This window comes from Taeniopygia guttata, chromosome 1A, assembly GCF_048771995.1.
Source record: "Taeniopygia guttata chromosome 1A, bTaeGut7.mat, whole genome shotgun sequence".
Classification (NCBI taxonomy): domain Eukaryota; kingdom Metazoa; phylum Chordata; class Aves; order Passeriformes; family Estrildidae; genus Taeniopygia; species Taeniopygia guttata.
The window spans coordinates 52,985,222-53,008,076 of record NC_133025.1 but is presented as its reverse complement, the minus strand read 5'-3'; the positions used below and the strand labels follow the sequence as shown (position 1 = coordinate 53,008,076).

Genomic DNA, 22,855 nt, shown 5'->3' with positions numbered 1-22,855 from the left:
ATGAGTAACTACAGCCTTCTGCCACTCATAATTCAGGCTGAAAGAGCAAGATGAGTGTCTGAACAGCTGATTGTTAAAAGAGTGGCAGTGATAGAGATTATACTTTCTTTCTGAAAAGGGGCAACGAGTACAGGTTGTACCAGCGGAGTGTTCATTTCAATGTAAGAAAGAAATTTCTTAGAGTGAGAAAAATCATTCACTGAAACAACCACCCCAGGGATGTGGTGGAGCCCACTTCACTGGAGGTTAATCCAGGCTGCCTTTCTCACACACTGAGATGACATTTCAAGGTTCCTTCCACTCTGGGCTGTCTCATATTCTATGAATTTTTACTTCCACAAACACAAAACTAAAACAACTTGTTACATCCACACTGCAGAATGCAGTAACACGAAATCCTCCTATTATTATACTCAAGCTGTCTACTTGCATATCAAGCACATGCTTTTTCTCTCCCTGCTTCAGATGCTTCACATGGCAATGGGTTGGTCTGAGAAGAAGCAGAAGTAATGCAGATCTTGTCCCCACATCAGAAGGAGAGAGGCCTCATTTATTGTAGTTGAATTGATTTGTTTATCTGATGCTTAGGGTTTGTCTGGCTGCAGAACAAGTATTTGTGGTGACCAGAAGACACGGTTTGCCAAATTCTTTTGGTGACTATAGAGTGGTTAGCACAGACATCTAATACTGAGATCTGAAAGACGTCCTGCCTCACTGCTACTTAAAGACAGTAAATGTCTGAAGCTAACAAGAAAGAAGATCTTTTAAGCAAAAACTTCAGATACAAATCAGGAAATGCATGTTCCCAGTCAGGAGAAACAGGGATAAAAGATGAACTACCAAAAGGCTGAGTCAGAGTTTGCAAAGAAAATTAAAACAACAGTAGATCTTTCTTCAGATAAACTACAAGAAAAGTACCAAAGGAAGGGATTTATCTAAACTAGGAAAGGCTTAAAAAGATTAAAACCAATCTAAATAGGACTCAAAGTCTGTCCTTCCATTAAGAACAATAAATTAGAGAATTCTGACTAAGGAGAATAAGGTACCAAAACAGACGCAGAAGTAAAATTAAGGATCAATGGAATTGATTGATCCTTGGGGATCAGGTAATTTTTGTGACTGAATTATGAAAAAGCTGTTATGTAAAACCTCCTCTTAATAGAGCTACAAAGTGGGGATAGTGCCATGTGACTGGAAAATATGAAACAGTTTCTGCTAAAAATGAGGACATAAAAGCAATCTGGGTAATTACAATCAGGTTAACAACTGCAATAACTGATATATGCACAACAATATTAAGAGAAAAAAATTAGTAAGATATTCTGCCACTCTTATAGCATTACAAAAAGGGACAGAAGTACATAGGGCTGGTTTGAGTTTTGCAGCAATGCAACTACAAACCGCTTTGGCACAACTCTCTAGATTTTTAAGTATTTCCTAGGATGTATGTAATTTCTTTCGGTAATTATTTGCTTTAACAAATTCAGACACTCAGAAATACAACAGGTAAACTGGACATTTTTCCCTAGTTACTAATACAGGAAACTGAATGAGATAAAAGAATTGAGGGAGATAGAAATAAACTCACTTGAAATGGGGATTAAAAAAATCTGTCTGGACAACAGACATTGACAAGTCTATGAAAGAAGATGTAAGATTGGTTGTCAATCCTTTGATGGATAGCTATTAATGACAAACATTTTCACTTTTATAACCATCATTTAGAGAAAGCATTCCCCAAGTCCTATTGCTTATGTAGGTAACAAGAAACTGCTGACATGTATCAACAATTATTCTAAAACAAACTGTTCAGCCATGGAATACAGGTAAAGGAGGTGACAGCTGCTCTGCAAAGGAAGCTGACAAGCTAACCAGAACAGCCAGCGTGGAGTGTGATTTCAAGAGGTGTAACTAATTACAGCTGAGTTGAACAATCTATTTTAGCTAAATTAAAATGAAATATTTGTATGTTCAGCAAAATTATTTTAAATTTTATTTGTCTGAGCCTCAATAACCTAATATTAGTGGTATAATTTGAACTCACAGAAGATAGCCAAGTACAGTGAAGTGTAAATGCTTCTAGAATCCATATATCCTGCTCAGTCTCCGCCAGCCAACAATGTATGGTGGTGACAGCAGCAGTGACACTGTATTTTAGTTCTGTCCATTCACTATTAATTCTTTAAATTATTTTTTAACTTTTGGGCAAATTTCAACCACATCTGACACAAGGACAGATGTACTAACTACTTGCAGGCATGGTTAAACAATCTACCAAAACCAAAACAGTGACTAGATGAATAAAAGAAAAGATCCAAAGCCATGTCCTCAGTGAGACAAAGACAGTAATATGAGTTACACAGTTCATGGCATAAGCATCAGCAGGCCAGCTGGCCAGTCAGCACTTGGCTTGGAGAGAGGCACGATGATGCCTCTTGCTCAGCCAACAGCTCAGTGAGCCAGAAGAGGAATGGCAATGTTGTGGAAAGCAGAGGGAAAAATGGAGAGGATGTTGTGAGCAGTGGGTATAGCGGGAACATGAGGCAATAGGGAACACTGCAGGTTGAAAAGACTGTCCAAAAACCTCAGGATACAAACGAGAACAGAACCAGGTCTCACTATTCTGCTGGTCACAGAATGACTCGTATAAGGCTGAATGAATCACTTCATATGTACAGAGATACTCAGTTTGTTTGGTAACAGCAGCTACTGTGCCTGTGCAATAAACATCTCAGCTACACCAGATTAATCAGATCCCTGCAAGAAACAGAAAACAGATAAAAATGTGTAGGTTGGCAAGATGTCGATATGCAAAACTGATAACTTCTCAGCATCTTCTAAATGTATAAAATGGTCACATGCTCAGTAGCTGCTCATATTATTGAAAGCTCTGTAGATGTGTATGAGGACTGTTTACGTGAACATTTGATTAGTCTAGAAATTTTTCTCCTGGTAAACACTATTGCAAACGTCATAGCAAATACTACATTTAGTATTTAGTATTTATATAAATTTAGATAAGAAGACTTACTTCTTTCGTTTTCTTTCATTTTTGCAAGAGCTACAACATAGGGGAAAACAATTTATTTCAAAAGTAAAATCCAGCAATTATTTCTTCATTCCTCTCAGAATAGCAAATGTGTTTTACTGTGGTGCTTTGTCAATAAGCAAAAGAGATGTTGCTGCTGAAGTGTGAAGGATGTCACACTGACTTAAAACTTTAAAAGAAAATTTAAAACCTCGTCATTTTATCAAGGCAGTAAAGGGCTAAGCAAGAACATTTCTTGTAAAAACTGTTATCACAGGTCTTTTGTCTAACAAGCAAGAAACCATTTTGAAAGTAGAGCCAAAACACAATTATGTATTTGCAAACAAGCCTATGGGCATGATTCTATGAATCATGATCTGGTAAAAGGAAATTTTTCTAACAACAGAACTAACCATGCTATTCAGAAAACTACATTAAAGCACTTTACATCAATGAGTCTTAATACTTCAAAGCAAATCTGTGTCTCATAACTCAGTGCAGGTAAAAAACCAAGTTAAGGGAAGCTGGATCTTGCTGATCTCCGCCTGATATCATCCACTGCTCTGGGTAATGCACTGGGCTGGTTTTTCCCTTGGATCTTACACTGCACTTTTTGATAAATAGAGTAAGTTTTTCAGGGAAAAATGGGAGGAGTAGTTGATAAACCAGAGGGTTCTGCTGCCATTCAGAGGGAACTGGGTAGGCTGGAGAGCTGGGTCAAGAGAAATCTCCCGAAATTCAATAAAAGGAAGTGCAAAGTCCTCCATATGAGTAGGAATAACCCTATGCACTATGTTATTATTAACCAGTAAAAAATCGTGGTTTAAGTACTTGTTTAGTCCAAGGGAAGAACTGTACAACAGGCAACATAAAATTTTCAGAGCAGTATTCAACTATGTTATGTATGAAGTCCTTTCCTTTCCTGTAGGTTCCCATCTCATTCTTTTTTTGTTGTTGTTGTTCATTTCCTTAAATACATATAATTGAAGAATTGTTCCTGTAGAAAACTGCCTCAAATTAAGGTACTGAGAGTGCCAGATAAAGTGAATATATTCAGCTTTAATGACCACTGCTACGATTGTTCATGAAAATGCAAATAGTTGCATGATGAGGCACACACAAAAAATTGTGTAAGAACAGGCAAAGCAAACCTGAGAGTAAAGGCTGGAACTAGAAACCTAGTTTTATGGAGAGGGATTAATTGGCCACAGAATACTGTGTTGTTCCCAAGCAGCTAAAATACTGCTTGTGCAATGGGCCTAAAACCAATTAATATCTACATAAGGGGAGAATTAGGCCAACAAAATTCCCAAATTGATCTTTCTTGTAAATCTATCTAAGAGATAGAAAGCTAGAAGATTCTCACTTCTGCACACTCCTGAGCACAATCCACAGCTCAAATAATCAGTTTTGCCAAACAGGTTTTTTTGAAGCTCAACATCTGCATCATAAAAATGAAATTAAAAGGATGAAATAGAATCTCAGTTGCAATGGTAACCAAAAACTTTAAATTTTTTAACAATCATCTTATCTTTCAGCAAATGCAGGATTAATTTTTGCCCTGACCTCTCTACCATTAACTTTAAAAAATCCTGTTTTATGCAAGTGAAATACTTAGATTAGAAACCTAACTAGCTACCTCTTTATGTGGTTTTTTTTTCATTCATCTTCCATTTTATTTTGAAGCATTTCTTTTAATACTTTCAAATGTTTGGGAGAAAACAGATGGAAAATATTAGCTTTCCCTAGATGGATGTTTTTTAAGAGAAAGCTTTATTATATATGCAACTACTACATTCCATGTTTGATTTGACTCATAAATAAGTTCTTTCCTATGACTAATAAAAAATGTCAAAAAATGAAAATGCTCTGGATATAATTGTGTTGTGAAAACAACACAATGATTACTGAAATCTTCTAAAAATTTACAAGTAAGACTTAAAAGAAAGATCACACACTATGAAAGTATATATGCAGATTTACATATACAAGTTAGCAACTAAAAGGCAGTAAATCTATCACCCAATAATGCATCAGAAGAAAATAATAAAAATCAAAACCCTCCTCCTCATTCATGCCAAACTAAAGACTGAATTATAAAGTTCTCATACAGTAGAGGTGCCTTCTGAGACTAACACAATCTTTCCAACTCAGGATGCAGAAAAATTAATTTGCTACCCAGCCAAACTGCTCTACTCCCATCCAGGTACACTCATGTTTTCCCTCGTGATTTACAGAGGTAAATTTCAGATGCTCAGCTCCCTGAGACAATGGTTATAGTCTAATCAAAGCACCATTCAGTTGTGAGAAAAATCAAACTATACCTATGCTAAAAGAAATAAAAATAAATAGCTATTAAAAGATGTAATTTTTTTTGAGAAGGAAGAATGGTTTCTTGGTTTTTTTTCCCGTATTGTCCAAAACAATTTACAGTAAAAGCTCTCTGAAAAACCTGAAAATCTGTCATTCAATTTACCCTACTAACAGGGTAAAAGGGATGTTTTGGGGTATGTATTGCATAAGCTTAATTTTCATCTCCCAGACAACTGGCATTCATTAAATTTTGTGTTAAATTTTTCCATATATGTTTCTCATATTCCTTGATAGCTATGTATTCCATCCAGATAGCAATTACTTTTAAAGTATGGACAGCCAAAGAGTAAGAAATATTAGAACAGCTTTGTATTACCTTTAAAGAGTACAGCTTCAAACCACCTGCAAAGTTTCTTGATATGAAGTATTTCCAAATTTCAGGTGTTTTCAGAATTAATTTGCAGAACTGTCATTCTTTAAGGTGCATAAAAATGGGATAAAGTCTACTGCCATGTTTGTTATAACCCAGTAACTTCTGAAATGCAAATACTTAGAAGATTATCTCACAATATTTTGTATAAACACACAGGAAAAATGGAGAGGAAAGTGGCTCTATCTGGTGACTGCACCTTAGCTCGCTTCTATTACATGTTTAGAAGCATGTAATTGTTTAAGATATCATCTTTTTTTTCCTGCACAAAAGGAGCATGGTTACTCACAAATTGCAAATCCTGAGCCAAATTCAACATGCTGTGATGGTGTAAGAGGATTTCCAAATTTTAATTCATGAGAAAATACAACTCAAAATCAACTCTAGACCAAAGCATAGCCACACTTGGGCTTAGTTATTTTATTCAGAACTTCAGTACATCAAAGAGACATCTAAATCTCAAGTAGTCTGCAAGTTGCCTGAAACAACAAAGTTATCTATTTATTTTCAAAAACAGAGATGCAATTTAATCCAGCCAACCGTAGAATTTAACATGTGTTTACCAGTAGGAAAATGGAAAAAACAGTTGTAAAATATGTCTGGCCACCAGCTGTAAAGCTGACTACAAATGCCTTTCTGCTTAAAAACTATTTTAATGTTTTGGGTAAATATTTGCAGTTATTGTTAATAGGGGTGGGAAACTTTGAGGTTGCTCATATTCCAGACCAGTATTTCTTCAAAATTCTAAAATATTTATGGCTCCACAGTGTAAGACATGATTAAAGTCACTTGTCCCACATCTAAAAATAAGCAAACCATCTAGGCAGGACTTGAATGAAACCTCCTCAATGGTGCACAGGAAGCCTGACTAACACCTGACCATTTTGCAGTCAATATTGTCCAGGTGTTCAAGATACAGCAGATGACCCTGAAAAAACATTGACAGCTTGAAATTCTGGACAAATTTAGAATGTCCTCAAATTTTGGCTGGACAAATTCCCAATTGAAAAGACTATTTCTTTCAGCTTTCCCTGTTGTTTTTTCCCCCAGGTTTTCTGTACCATAGCAGCAAATTTTAAAGTAAAATAAAATAGAAAGAGAAAACCCTCAGTTTCTTTCGCTTAGTCAGGCTTACAATGAGAATTCCAAGGCTAAGAAAATTAGAGAAAACATTCTGCAACTGTAATATTTTAAAAGCCATCTGTTAAGTGAGCTAACACACCTTTCATGTCAGTAAATGAGTGTCAACAGATGTGTTTTTTTAATTGAAGAACTTCCTTATCCCCAGTTTACTACACTGTACTGACCAGCAAAATCAAAAGGTGTCAGTAGAATTATGAAACCCAGGAGAGGCTAATCTAATAGCAACCCAAAAATCTACCCTCCTACAGTTTCCTTTTCCAGGAGGTGTACCATAAAACCCTGCATCCTCTACACAGAACATATTTTCTCTGTATTTTCCAACAGAAATGCCTCTACCTTTAGAATTCTGAGTCAAGCATGCCTCTTGCTATCCCAGCCTCCTGGAAAGACTCTTCCTCCCTGCTTGTTCCAGCAACCTCAGCTTTCCCTTTCTTACACCTGCCTAATTCTTCAAAGACCTTCTGACCTGTCAGCTAAACCTCCAGGGCTCCGTAGCTTGTGGCTAGTTCTTTTCCCATAAAGGCATTTCAAAAGAATGTATGGACATTGCCTTAATACTGGTTTGGGTACACCTGCCTAAAAAGAAAAAAGAACAATCCTCTTCTCTTAGGAAGCAAATCCAGGGGGTTAACAAAAAAAAGGAATACTATAAGAAAAGTTACACATATAAAACAGAAAAAAACTGAAGACCAACGTGTCTGCCTTGCCTTTTAAGTATCTGGAAATCAAAATGGAAACACACAAAAGTTACATGGAAGTAGTTCCAATTTTGAATTAATAGAAAGGCAAGGAACAGGCAAGGAAACATAACAAATGTAGTGTAAAATTTAATTTACAGTTAGCAAGGAACTCAAGTTGCAACATATAAATGTTTCACATTAAAAGTAAGAAGAAAGGAAATAGAGGGCCTTAATGAGAAAGAAGAGCAAGCAACATGCTCTGCTGAAGATTGAAATACTCAGTTCCTTTGTCTACTGCCTTTATAAAAATGGTGATACCTGATCACAGGTAAATAAATACTTTTAAGTTAAATTTACTGTATCTAGAGAGCTAAATGAACAATCCGTGAAGTATTAGTGGTCATTTTGCAAACTGATTATTTTGGAGGTTAGAGAATACCTGAGGGCTGTACTGGATAAAACAGAAAATATATCTTTAAAGCAGATCAAAAAGGATGATGCAAAGAATCTATATATCAGTGAAATTTATATTCCTGCATAAGAATTAGAGCAAATTATTAGAAAGACAATTTATAAGCATCCAGAAGACATGAAAGCTGTAAAACAAGGGTTAACATGAATTTGCCAAGAACATGCTTCTGTCAAAGCCTCTAACTGAACAGCTTGTGTAATATTTGTAGCAATAGATCTACTAACTCTCAACCACAGTAAAGCTTATAAAATGTTCAGGTACTGTCCAGTGTTACATTTCCATTAACAATGTCTGTAACATTAATTATATCAAGGCAACGTCGTTCAAAACTAAAACCCAGTGACCATATTAACATCTTATTATCATAGGTGGAAAAGAAGTGGCCATAATTCATTTAATTTATAGCTTAGAAAACAGAATAGAACATATTGATAGGAAACTTGCAAGGGCCGACTTAAGTTAAAACAGAATCATCTTGGTAACTAGAGAAATAAATGGTTTTAATAACAATACATAAAAGTGCAAGTTAGTGTAAGAAATCAAATTGAAAAATACAAAAAGGAGAAAGAACAGCTAGACAGCAATACAGTGGGAACAGATCTGGTGATTATAGTTGTTGCAAACTATATAGGTATCAACCATTTGGTACTGTACTAGGAAAAAAAAGCATTTTCAAACTGCACCAGCCTAATAAGCTGTCATCTATTCTTCTGAAATTTGCCTTGTTCTTATCATTAGGAGGTAGAACACTTAACTTAAGGACAAAACAAATCCATTCTTTACACATCTGAAAAGTGCATACCAATCATCAAAAACAACACACATTTTTCTTGAGAAATGTATTTCCTTGCCTGTAGTATGCTTCTTAGTTCTTATATCTATATACATTACAGGTCTACAGTAAATTATTGTTTGAAAATTTGTCCTTGGATGTTCAGGAAAAAAATCCCTTTGAAATCAAAATTTACCTACATTTTCCAAGGCATTACTGCTTCAATATAATATTTGATAATTTAATATTTGAATATACTCCTTCAGTATTTACACTTTCAGTTTCTTAATGCATACTTGAGGTTTCTACTTCTCACATTCTCTATCATGTTTCAGTGGTTGTAAGGGCAAACAGGAAGCACTTCTCAGGTGTTCAAATAAACAGCTGTTGACATCAAAATCAAAACTTGAAATTAATATTCCAGATATTAATTAGCACAAGAGAAATTTACTGTAATAGACAGTTCTTAAGGTACATCAATTGATATATAGTAGCAATTAACCCTGTCAGAATCTTACCATTAATTACCGGGGTATAAACAACAATTCCAACCAAGTTAGGATCAGATACTGTTGTGTCCAGAATAAGGCCACCAATACTGAAAACAAAGTACAATATTTAGAATAAGGCAAGCAAGTATTTAAAAAATTTTATAGCAGTGTTAGATCATCTTCAAGGCAGGACTTTCATCTCATCCTTCCCCTGAGCCATTCCCTCATTCTGAACTACAGACTAACATTACTATAGCAATTCACTTACTAAAATTGGCTTCTTGTATAACAAAGACCACAGAGTATTAGCCAATTCCTCTACTTTTAAGATTTGTAACTTTCATTGGATTAAATAATTGGTGGTAAAATTCTAAAGCCTATATTCTAGAGGCTCCTTAATTGTGTCTCTCAAGTACAATCAAGTAAGAGATACAGATACACAGAGATAGAGGAGGAGTATCAAGATGCTTCCATGCAGCAAGACAAGCAGACCTACCTGCTTATAATCATGGCAGTTATAACAGGCTCCCATCCTGAGAGGAGGACAGTTCTGGTAGCTGGGTGTTTGGCAGCTATGACAATCCCCATCGGAGTCAGAGCCAAAAAAAAGGCACCAACCAAAGGAGATACATAGTAATACGTCTCTGAAATAATAACAAAGACAAAAAAAAAAAACCAAAATAAACCTCTTTTACTCCCCAAATATTCCTGCATGTTTTTCTTAATTTAGAATTCTAAAATAAATTATGCCATATAATTGAGGAATTTTAATGGTCTTCATTACCATTACACCTGAAGTTTCAACTACTGCACTAAGCAATATGGTTAATATCTGCCATCTGTGATCACTGTCTCTCATCTTCTCAAGGACAGAACCATCAGTACAAAGAAGGAATTATGGAGAGGATTTTTGTATGATGCTTTATGATAAAAAGATGCAGTAACAATGTAGAATATAAAACATTATGTTGTAACTGAAGAAAAATTTTTAAAATAAACTGAACATAATGAAAATGCATTTTGTTTATATCCAAATTCTTAGCATATGTACACTCCCTTCTTCCCAAAGCAGGTAATAATGGTAATTTTTCCAGAAATAGCATATCTAAAAAGATTCAAGCACAATGTGTAAAATTGAGACATTTATATCAGTAGCTCAGTTGTGTCATAGCCAGTCTGAATCTGAAAATTAACAGGAAATTCTGCTGCCTTAACCTACCCATGACAATTCCATCCTATTTCATAGGAATACAACTGCAAACACTGGTGAGTACCATCATAGAGGTGAGACTGTAAAGTGAACAGCTGCTTCCACAGAAAGATCACTGCTTTTTTTCTGATTTTTTATCATTCCATCCTCACAGAAGCTACTACAGTGATCCAAGACTTCCTAATTCAACAGTGAGGTAAATAATGGAAAATCTATCCTAGTGGCAAATATATATGCATAAACTGTGCAAAATTTCCATTTTTATATATTTGTTTTATGAGAAGTGTGGTCATGTACCTAATGCTAAAACACATTTTCTTGAAACCTTCAAAATTTAGACAAGTCTTGCAGCAAAATATATTTTAAATTAACAGGTTGAAATCATTCATATAGATCACACAAACACTACCAAGGAGGAGTAGCTGGTATATAAAAAATATCCTCACCCATGTGTTATGGCTTATTACAATGGCTGCAAATCCAAGCAATTACTACTTTGATGTTACCTTAGTAGATCTACTGAAAGAGTTGCTGTAAAATTTTTAGAAGTCACTGCCCTTCTGCACTGAGTAACAACCCCTGCAGAACAGCCAGAGGTTGTAAGGTAACTTACATAACATAGTAAGTTATGTTTCCCTGGGCAAACTAAAATTAGAAAGCCAGTAGAGTGAGAACAAGACAAAGCCTAGGAGAGAAGTAATTTTTTCCTGTCCTTATCTAATTATTCCACAGTGTATTATCCCCCTCTTCTTTGTGGGGTCACTTTTTCCTCCTTTCACCTCTTTTTGTAACTTAAGAGGTGGACCAGTGAGAATAATCAGCTCCAGTCTACCTCTTGGAAATAGTGAGGGACTTTTCTTTTTTTAAATTAAATCTATGGAAGACTCTACTGGTAGAAAATCTTACTACAAAAATCTAAAAATATTAACCTTGAGATGCATCTTTAAAGGAAGGACAGACACCTTCCTCTTCATATTTAATTCACAGAAAAAGCAAATGCATTTTACAATAGCTGAAAAATGGGAAGACAAATGAGTTCTCTTTTAGGGCTCATTTCACTCCATTTTTGTTAGATTTATAACAGGCAGTTTACATGGGAAAACGCATCATGCTCAAATAATGCAGCCTTTAGTAGAAATTAGAGGTAAACTGGAAATGTACTGCTTCAAAACAACTGCTAACAACCTGAAAATAATAATGTGAATCACAAAATTTGTCTTCTCAGCCCGGATCAAACATACACTGGAGCTAAATGTATATTCTGTGAGAAAAATTGAAAGCTTAAAAGAAATTTCCAAATCATTACTGACAAATAATAGGCAACACAGACCTCCACATTTAATTGACTGACTGTTCCTATTCCAGAGCACTTCTTGTGCTCTGCTGGAGGGAATGTGCCAGGTCCAGTGCCAGTCCTGGGGAGCCCTCTAGTGCTTTCCACCAGCTATTTAAAAAAGATTCACAATCAGCTCTTTTTAGGGAGTTGTTAGGAACTGTTAAGCCTTTACTATTTAAATCCCTGTGTTTGATAACTTTGACACTATTTTTAAAACACTCGGATGAATCTTTAAGCAATTATATACATGATGGTGGCCAAACAAGGGGTGTCATTTGGCCCTGGCCTGAGTAAAAATGCTACAGTCCTCTCCCCTGTCTCTTCAGGGTATGCCATAAAGGCTGTACACCTCTATTACAGACAAACATAAAGCTTGTACACAAATAATTTCCATCTTTCCAGTCTTGTTGTCAGAAAACAACTCATCCCTTGCAGAGCGGCCAGAAACTTATTTTGTTTCATACCATTTCATTAGTTAGGCTAATAAATCACAGGGAAAAATAAATAGTTAATTCTGAACCCAGTTCAGAAGTGAATCCCACCAGTTTCATTACTACCCTATAAACTGCAGATTTCTTTTTAACATTCCCATTGGGCTTCTTATTTTAGCATTGAGAAAGCAGGAAAGCAACAAAAAGTAGAAAGAACATAAGAGTATCTGTGCTGGATGAGACACAGTTCTCATCTAGTCCAGTATCCTTTGTCAGACTACGGTCAACAGTTCAATTATGGAGAGAAGAAAAGGAAAATGACAGGTTTAGAGTGATGCTTCTTTCAGCATGCCCTGCCAGCTTCTGCTGTGGTTTGCATCAGGGATTCCATCTTTCAAGTCTCTGCATCTGTCTGGTCAGTGCTCCTCAAAGGGTTCCTCTCTGACTGCTTTATCCAAAGTTTTCTAAAATCACTCTAGTCCTCTTAATAGATCACAGCAGTAAGTTTCACATGCCACTCATCTATTGTGTAAAAAAGTTTCTTTAACTATTTTTAACCTGTTGCCTAATCATTCTCTGAATGCTTTTTGCGTGCCATTAACAGCTTGATCTACCTCCCCTGAGCTGAAGGTGCTCCATACTTTTATTCCTTGTTATTACTCCATAGTTCAAACACATACATCTTGGAGACCATCTATTTCCAAGGGCTTCATTTCATGTTCTTTCTTTAGAAAGACTCTCTTGTTTCCAAAACCAAAGAAACACAAACACATTGAAAAAAAATACAGAGAGCAGAATGAGTCGTGTTAGTGGTAGCTAGATAATTACATACTTCACTTAAAGAGAAGTATTTCCAGAAGACATTATGGACAGAAAATTGGGAGTGACTCTTGGAAGCATACTGATTCTTACCCCTACACATGTGGGATCTGCTTTCCAGCTGCAGTGGGAGAGCAAAACGTGAGTGGTCATGACAGCTATAAAAGCAACAAAGGATCTGTACCCACTTCTTTTTTTATTCCTTTGAGATACATCAGAACACCTGTATCTAAAACCATAAATTTCTGGAAATGTGTCAAAGGAAGAAAAAAATCCAAGTTTCTTTATCCATCTTTTTTGGGGGATTGAGTGTTTTTTGTTTAGATTGATAGATTAACAGGAAGAGCATTTTATATGAGTTTTTCTCATCAGAAGAAAAGAAAGAAGAGATGCTGAAAAATATCATCAATTTTCACTGTAAATTTACAAACTTCTTTAAAAGAAGCATTTAAAAGAAGTATTTGAGAAATACAGTTATTAGAATATAATATGAAGGATTTAAATATAGTTATGAAATAAAAATACTATTTAAGTTTTAACAAAAATATAGAAAATATTAAAAAATACTTCTTTCACACTGATACATTTAAGTTGGCATCATGAAAATGCTTTCTAAACATGAAAAACCAAACACTGAAAAAACAACTGCAAGTCACACCACAGTAGCTTGAGTCTTATTAGATATTTTTTCTGGCTGATGTTGTAATACTTCCATATGAAAAGTTTGAACAATGAGCTGTAAAGATATGTGATAATATCAGCATCTCTGGTAAGTTATGGACAACACAATATTTTATCTGTGGTATATTATACTATAATTGCCTACAATTATGTCTTTTAAAACACAATAAACTTGTAATAGTTTCTATGGAATGAGCTAGTGGCAGCAATTATTTCATTTTGTATAAGGCTCTTTACAATCTTTTCCCATTGTGAGAAAATGTTTCTTCATTATTACGGTTTGTATTTCATATGTAGGTTGCCTGTGATATTGCCAAAGTCCTTCAAATACTGTTAGATTGTGCTAAAGTTCAAGGTTAGTGACTTCTATAATTGATTTTAAAAAAGGAGAAAAATCATGGCACTCTAAGATTTACCATTTAATGGTATAAATGTTGACAAAAAAGTAAGTCAGACTAAAAGGTTTGCTGAATGTCTCCCTCTCAGCCTACTCCCCACCCTCCTAACCCAAAAAAGGTTCCAACATTTATAAGCAACTTACCAAGGCAAGTGTACAGACCCTGACTTATCCATGCTAATATGGCAAGGGTGATGAGATCTCCAAAACTTGCTGCTATAGGAGTGGCAACGTTGTCAGGATTAATACCAGTCTTCTTAGATCCAACAATAACTCCAACCATTATCACTCCTAAATTCCACAAAGACAGTACAGTAACTGTATCCACTGTTGCAATTTCACAGAAAATTCCAAGATCATGACAATTTCAAACTTAATAAATAAGAAGTCAGTGCTTTTTTTCCCCTGGATTATTTGTCCTCACACTTGATTGACGACTGTGGTTTTATGTCTTAGCCATTTAAAAAAATGGACAAATATATTTTAAGAAAACACAGTAAGCATGCACAAAAGAGACCGAAGGACCATCTGTATAACAAACTACTTTGTTTGGGACTAGAATTAGCACTATTGAAATTGTAAGAAGCTATTTCCTGAAGAAAAAAATGAGGTGTATTCTTTTCCAATCCTGGTAACTTCACCTGACTGAAATTTTAATCAACCTAGGCTGGAAACTATGTAAGATTAAATACTTTGACTCTGATATTGCACAAGATTATCATGGAGTTAGCACCAAAAACCAAGAAGCTACATAATAAATTAAACCCAAGACAACATATAAAAAGTATTGCTACACACTTGAAAAAATTAATTAGAGGCGTTAATTTGTATTGTTTCCTATAAGCATCAATACTAACTTTAGAAGAAGAATCTCCCTGCAAAATGCAAGTGGCTACTAAAAATAAAGTTCACATTGTTACATACAGTATTTGGCACAACCTGAAGTAACTTCCCTCTCATCAGATATTATATGTAAGAACTTCAACTGTATATGTTATCCTTTATGTAATATTATGTATGGTATGCTACATTAGGAGCTCCCTTTCAGAGAAACTGAAGAGTTTAAGGAGTTATAAGGAATTGTAGCCAAAGGAGTTATATAAACCAGGACATTCTCTAAAGAATGAACTGGAATGATCCTGTAGGATCACTGTATTTCAAAAGCACCTATTTCACATGTAGGAGGACGAAGTTTAGAAAGTAATTTCCTGTGCTGGCCCATCACCACAAAGTTTCTCTTCATGTCCAAGTCATACATAAGAAATGTAGAAAATGCACTCATGTTCCACAATTCTCTTGCTGCCCTTAATTCTGCACATGATCAAACTCAGTGGCCTTCTAGTCACTACAAAACATGTGTGCTCTTAATTCCATGCAAAACTTCAACAATTTTCACATAAGTAAGCATAGCAATGCAGTAAAACAAGGAAGGTACCCATTTTACTTGACTTACTATTCTTAAGACTACTGATCATATATTTTCATTAAGAACATGTCACAAGATGAGGTACTTTCCTCCTCCCCTTCACATCCATTAAGTACAATCTTTTATGGTTAAATGTTTCCTGACAATTAGGTAGAGAATTAAATTCATCATGCCATATTGCTCCAGACAGACACTGGCACTGTTTGTGGACCTGAACTTGGTCCAAACCCTTCAAATAATGAGCCAAATTGTTCACTTCAGCCACAAAGCAAAGCACAAAGTTATACACACAAGCAGCATGGGCAACCTGGAACTTTGAATTCAGTTAAGCTAACATCCAGGACCACTTGAGTGTCATTATAAACAAGTTTTACCTGCTTAGTACTAAGAATATATTTTGTACATTAATGAATATGGAAGGCAGGGGGAGAAGTTCTGTGGGTGAAGTCTCAATACCATCCTTTTTTGTTTAGACGTGCTCAGGAGGTCATGCAAATCAAAAGCTTTGCAAAGACTATGACAGGAGAGGAATGCAATATATGTCCACCTATATGGAAATTGCAAAAGGACATCTTATCCTCAGCTGGTTTTCAGATGTGTTGTATCTTACCAGATTGAAATTGTAAAGGAATAGCAACATAAGACACATTCTGCACCCACAGAAAAACAAATAACTGCACCAAGTAACACATGCACCCCCTTTACCTTGCAAAAGAGAAGCTATGAAGGCAGTTGCTACACTGCTAGAACACAAGAGGACTGAATGATCAAAGCGGTATTTGCCCTCTGGAATCCAGCCCAATATTACTGCTGCCACTGCTGCCAGAAAACCAACTACGGTTGCCTGAACCTGGAAAAGAAAGTGAATTCATAAAATAATTGATGGACTTAGGAGGACCACAGAATCATTTTCTGCTAGCCTTTTCGCCTGTCTACATTAACATGCCAGGTACAGCAGGAGCATGCTTATCTATTTTGTAGAGAGGATGGCAACCTTGGATGACTAAGAAGAAAAATCTCAGGCCAGCAGAAGAGGCTTTACCAGCATCTAACAGACTCCAGAACAGCAAAAGCGAAATCAGGGAGAGGAGCTCAGGATTTACAAGAAGCCAATGCCTAAAGAAGCTTCTAAACCACTTAAAAGTAGGGAAGTCACACCATAAATATTTCACCTGTGTTTTAGGAATGTTATATTATACTTCTGAATAAGAAATAGCTCTCAATAAATGCTCTGGAGAGCATTCACTCCTTTTCTCAAATGAACCAGCTACCTGAAGTATTGTTTATTAAGCAAGAGCTCTATCCCACACTTCCTTTAAATGCTGAATCCAGTGCAAATATGGTACTAGAAACATTTGAAAGGTCAAATATAAAGGGTTTTGCTAAAACTGAAATTTTTCTCTAATCACCCTCAGATCCGTTCTCAGGAAAATTTATGAAGGAAATACCCTTGGTACAGTCACCATATCTTATATAAAGAAATAATTCTTTACTTCTCCTTCTAATAAATATAAGCTCATACTGTTTTGGAGAAGAGCCAGTGTAGTGGAACTACTTTCCCATTAACACTGTTTCTCTCTATACTTACCACTGTTTCAATAAACTCATTATATTTACCTGTTTTAAGGCCAAATTGCCAATTATTAGGTTCCATTTCTCAATGGGAGAATCCATTTTTCCAATATTTACCTATCAAAATCAGAAGAGAAATTCACACATATGGGGTTAAAATGGTATTACTTGAAAATACCCAGGAATACTTCAGCTAATAGAATGAAACACTTTAATTTAAAAGATTTATCTTTAAAAAGTCAAACATTGCTTTTGATATTAAATCATACTTACAGTATCCTTCCAAAAGCAGCTAAATTTGATGCAGTTTTACATAGTAAGTTGTTTAACATTAGCTTGCTCTGCAAGATATAAAGGTCACCTTACATTCCTGGAATGTCCAAGCACCACCAGTGATTAAATCAGTGGCTGGAAGATCCCTTTAGACTGAGCTTGTTTCTGTGGTGCTTAAATTGTGAAAATAAGAAATGCTAGAATCTAATATGTTTAGCATTCTGATTTTTCATTTATGCAGTACAGGTATAGATTTCTGATGCCATAAATGACGTAAGTCCAGTATTAAGGTAGTAGCTGAAAGACAGCAAATAAATTCTTCCAAGAAATTTAAAAGTACACACCCACCCTTATATAATGTATTTCCTACTTTTGCTTTTTTTTGAGTTAGAGGACAAGATCTGATGAACAGTACAAACCACTGCAGTACGACTGTGTTTAAAATAACTTCATTTTTGAGATAACAGAACATTTTTTTACAAGTTGAGCATAAATTTTAGTGGCTTTTCCTATACAGTACTAATTTATAAGATAACATAATTCTCAAAAAATAGAAAGACTTCATGCATATATTTTTCATCTTTCGGTAATTCCTTTTCAGTAGATTTCAATTCAATTTCTTTTCCATTTTGTGATAGTAGTGACTTGAAATGAATAAAGTATTAAAAGAAATGCTAATTTAAAAACAGAAATATAATGAGGCACTTTATCTCAATCACACTATAAATATTTTATAATGTTCAAACTACAATGAAGGTTTGCAAATACATCCAGTAAGCCTAAATGGTACAGCAGTTGATTCAGGAAATGCTGATAAGAATCTCCATTGCATCCTCTTAAAAAAAAAAAAAAATATATATATATATATGTATATATATGTATATATATGCTAAATGAACAAAATGGCAGGCTGTGGAGAGTTTCACTTCTCTCCTTTGAAAAAGTTTTGGAAAAGTATCCCAAAATTCTCTGTTAAAAAAGTAATCTTGCAAAATGCTTAATCCTAAAGGTGAGCTCCTGCCAAATGCCACAGCTCTTCTTTCTCCTACTGTCACCTACACATTCACATTTTCTTTCTTGAACCAGCTCCATGAGTGAGTTTATGGCACCAAAAATGTGCTGATTTGATGGAAAACATTTTTATTCAGGGAGTGAAAAGGGGTCATCTGCTACAAAACAATCTGATCCTTCACATCCACCCACCCATGTAACCTTGCACAAGTGCTCTCAGGGTTTGGAAGGGAGAAAGAGCAGGACCACTCCTTGCAGATTCATATTTCTATAAATTGAGTTCAAGTTTAGTGTGATACTGTGAAATAGATGGACCTAAACAGCAGGTTTGTAAAGTCATACTGCTAATGCTCAATAATGAGAACACACAGTCTGAACAAGAGCCTGCACAAATTGACAGGAATGACTGAATAAGTGGTGGTGGTGTGTCATTTCTTTGGGGTTTTTTTGCTATTGTTGCTCTTTAAAAATGAAAAAGGAATAGAGGGAAGAGACAGCAGTGTGACTTGAGACAATGAGAATGACTCAAAGAACAGAACAAAGCTGAAGAACTGAAGGACACAAAACACAATAAAATATTGTGCTTGAATAGGCAGGTGACCTAAGGGCACCTCCCACAGTTATGCCAGCACAGCAGTGGGCAGGGGGAGAAGGGCTTACAGTGGCAGAACTTAATAAGCACCTTTTTGCTCTTTGATATCTGTATTCCACATATGAAGCAACTTCTGGTGGGATAAAAATAATGTTTTAAAAACAGTAGGCTGTAAGATTGCCAGGGTATGGAGAGTTTACACTAACACCAAAGGGAAGTACAACCTTTTGTCTGCCCTGAGACAGATCAAAAACATATTCTTGAGACAAATTTAGTGAAACAAGTGATTCCAAAGTGGATGGGAAATTGAGAGTGATCAGTAAGATGCAGCTAAAGGAGAAATTTGGGCAACAAGTTGAAGGAAAGTGACCAGACAATGCTTGAAACTGATGTACTTTGGATAAGAAACTTGCTAAGAAGACACTACTTTTTGGCTGACCACATAATTAACAATGAAGTAAAGATAATTAGTTTACAGCCCCAAGAGCACAGACTTGTCTGCAAATTCAGATGCAATAATAAGCTAAGTGAGCAAGCAGGACATTAATTAACTCCAGTGCTGAATTCATGTCAGAAATTTCCTCCTCAAAAGGTAAAGCTGGTCACAGGGAAACAGTCTTGCTTTTAATTAAAGCCATGTGTCTGCTGGGGAGCCAGATAGTGCAAATGTAGGCCAGAGAGGGGAAGGTTCATCAAACAAGTGGGTTCTAAATAATAGTGTAGATATACTCTGAATTAATGTCCTCCTTCTGTTCTCACCTAGGATGAGGATGACAGGACCAAAGAGAGTAGGGGTCAATGAAATCAATGGAAGAATGCAAAAGTCGGAATCACTTCTTTCTGAGAGAACTGACATGTAAATTACAGGTCTAGCAGTAAGCCATCATCTGAAACACATTTCCACAGCTTTGGTTTGGGGTTTTATTTATTTGTTTGGGTTTTTTTAGGTTTTTTTCTTTAGCATATAAAACTTAAATATAATCTTGTTAGCATACCTTACATAATGAATGATGCATACTGTCCTTATCTTCTACAAGGATTTTTACTACTCAGGCCACAAATTGTGCCAGTCAGAAATAAATTGAGCAACAGGTCAACAAAAACCAGAAGTCAAAGTAATAGACAAAAGCATTCATGCATGACAGTAAAGGTAGTAAGGTTTGAACACAAAATACTGTTAAGAAACAGTAAGAATTCTCAGAAAAGTAAGAACAATAAAATCAAACAATATTGAATGACTAAGGATGATGTTGATAAATATACAATAAGACATGTCAATCCTTAAGTGTGAAAGTAATAAATTTCTGTAATGGGCATGACACAAGCGAACCTTGACTGCCAGGGCTATGTCCATCACACTGTGCATTCAGGCAACAGCTCAACAGAACGTGGCAATGACATTTATTAATGACAGAACACTGGGAGACCTTGTCAATACAAAGCATCATAATACAATACAAAAACTGAATGTCCTTGAGGGTAACAGCAGCAAAAACTGCTGATAAAATTCAACAGTAGAAATGCAAGGTCATGCATTTATGGACTAATAATATTTCTGCCAGAAGATGAGAATGACAGCTGGAAATGAACAAAAGCATAAATAATAGGGCACAGTCATTGATCACAAAGTGACTGAGAGGTCTAAACCTGACCCTTCTAGGTAAGAAAGTACATAAAACCCTAGAAAGTTTCAAAAGCAATATTCTACAAAGACACAGCAAAATCTCATCTGGAGTTACGTACACCTTTGACCAGACATGGACTGGAAATAGTCATTAAAGCAGGAAGAGGCAGAGGGTGGGGGCCTTGCTGGAGAAGCACTGCATTAGGCAGTCTTAGAGAGATACCCAGTGCAGCTATTAGAAACTGCCCAGCCACATTATTAGGCTGATCTAATCACTAGTTATTCACACACACACACACACAAAACACAGAGAAGAAGGCAATCTGGCTTACTTAGACTAGAAAAATTAAGAGATATAGCATCCCCTGAAATGTAAAAAACAACTATAACAAATACATGAGAAAGAACACCATGAAAAAAAAACCCTAGTTATGTTACATTACAGTGTTGGCACACACAAAAAATAAGCAGACACAAAAAGAAAAAAAACCCAAACAACCTCACCATAACAAAAATAAACAATTTTGTTTTGCCAGAAAGGTAAAATAAAAAAAAAAAAAAAAAATTCTTGCAGTTAGATCAACAGAGGTCTGGAATAGCAATGTTACCAATGCTTTATTTTGGTGCCACACTAATGGTCTTTTAAAAAATATGTTTAAAACAAACATTTTATTAGCCTATTCGAAATCCATCAAGGTCAAAGAGATCTCTCAACCTTACACAACATGCCTGTATATCAAGAATCTGCTTCATCTGTTCTGAATGATGAGTTGGAAGACTTTAGAAGTGAAGTTTTGATGTGTGGTAAGAAGAGCCACTTTTTTAACTTTGCTGACTTAATAACAGATTTAAATTGTCCTGTAACAGCCAAATGTATTAATAAACATAAAACACTTGAGTCTCAAAGATTTGTTTCCTTTTTGAAATGTTTGAAACATGTATCTGAAGAGTGAAGAGAAAGTTACTTACAGCAGTTGACAGCCTGGATGCCAAGGTCATTTCCAAATTTCCTTTGAGACCAAGGAGTGCAGGAACCAAGATAAAGACTTCAGTAATATTCTTGAACACATCCCAGTGCTATACAAAGGACACAGTGGGAAACACTTAATTGAAAAATTCTCTTTTGACCATCCACAAACTATTCAAAAAATTCTGTAAATCATAACTTCATCCTCTAAAAAAATTTAATATTTTTGTATTAGACCTAAAAGTCTGAAGTCACAACTGTTACCTGTTTAGACAAAACAGATTTATGGCTGCATATTACTACTTCAAAGATGAGAAGACTAAAAGCAAGAGATACAAAACTTGGCCTTAAAACAAAAACAGTTAAAAAAAAATGTCAGTAATTTGAAGTATTTTTTTTATTACTTAAAATAGTCCCAGATACTGTGATTATTCTTGAATTCTGCTCTTAATTTTCAATTATATTTTTATCTTTTCCTTTCCAGCTATGTAGAAACCTCACATAAAACAAGCAAGGAATTAATTATCATATGAACAGAGCCTGTAAGTAAAAATGCTTGTCTTTTTTCTTTTACCTCTATGTGTGAAATTTACGAGAGCGCAGCTTTCCAAAACCCAGATTATTTTAAAGAACTCTTTTCATTTTTTGCACACCAAGTTCTCAGCACTGAATTGCTATGCTACTTCCTATGTCTTGTCAACCCAGATATTTAATTTGTCATCATTTACCAACTCTGACTAAACTAACCAAACTGTAAATTGTACTTTTATTCAGGGATTTTCAATTATTTAAATTATTATTTTATTGAAAAGAAAAAGATTCAATATAAGCATCTTTACAAAGAATAAATTGGTAAGATGTACATGAACAAAGCACCAGACTGGTGTCAAACAGCCCAAGGAAGCAGTAAAGTTTGTATGTCAAATTTTATTTTCCTTTTTTTTTTTTTGAGGTAACAAAGCCTCTTTCCATTGCAACTGATTGAATTCCAAGCTTCTTTTACTTTCTCAAGATTTTGAGTGACAAAGATTGTCACCTCTTCCTCCTATTTTAATTAACTTTGTAAACTCTTTAAGAGTAGCTAAAGAAATTCGTAAATCTGAACAAAGCAAAACCAAACAAAAGGGGGTGAAATACACACAGATCAATTTCTGTATTGTATTTCTGTTTAAATATTGTGGTTTTTT

General features: G+C 35.2%; 1 protein-coding gene across 1 annotated transcript in view; it reads right to left on the bottom strand.

The window, feature by feature from the left end:
* The window catches only part of SLC41A2 (solute carrier family 41 member 2), a 43,416-nt gene that overhangs the window by 13,437 nt on the left and 7,124 nt on the right, over positions 1-22,855 (bottom strand). Inside the window, exons 3-8 of the mRNA XM_030263169.4 lie at positions 21,671-21,778; positions 17,247-17,318; positions 16,335-16,479; positions 14,348-14,494; positions 9,826-9,973; positions 9,357-9,436 (exon numbers count right to left, since the gene is read on the bottom strand). Coding sequence (XP_030119029.4) covers positions 9,357-9,436; positions 9,826-9,973; positions 14,348-14,494; positions 16,335-16,479; positions 17,247-17,318; positions 21,671-21,778 — 700 coding nt within the window. The remainder of the gene's footprint in view (positions 1-9,356; positions 9,437-9,825; positions 9,974-14,347; positions 14,495-16,334; positions 16,480-17,246; positions 17,319-21,670; positions 21,779-22,855) is intronic.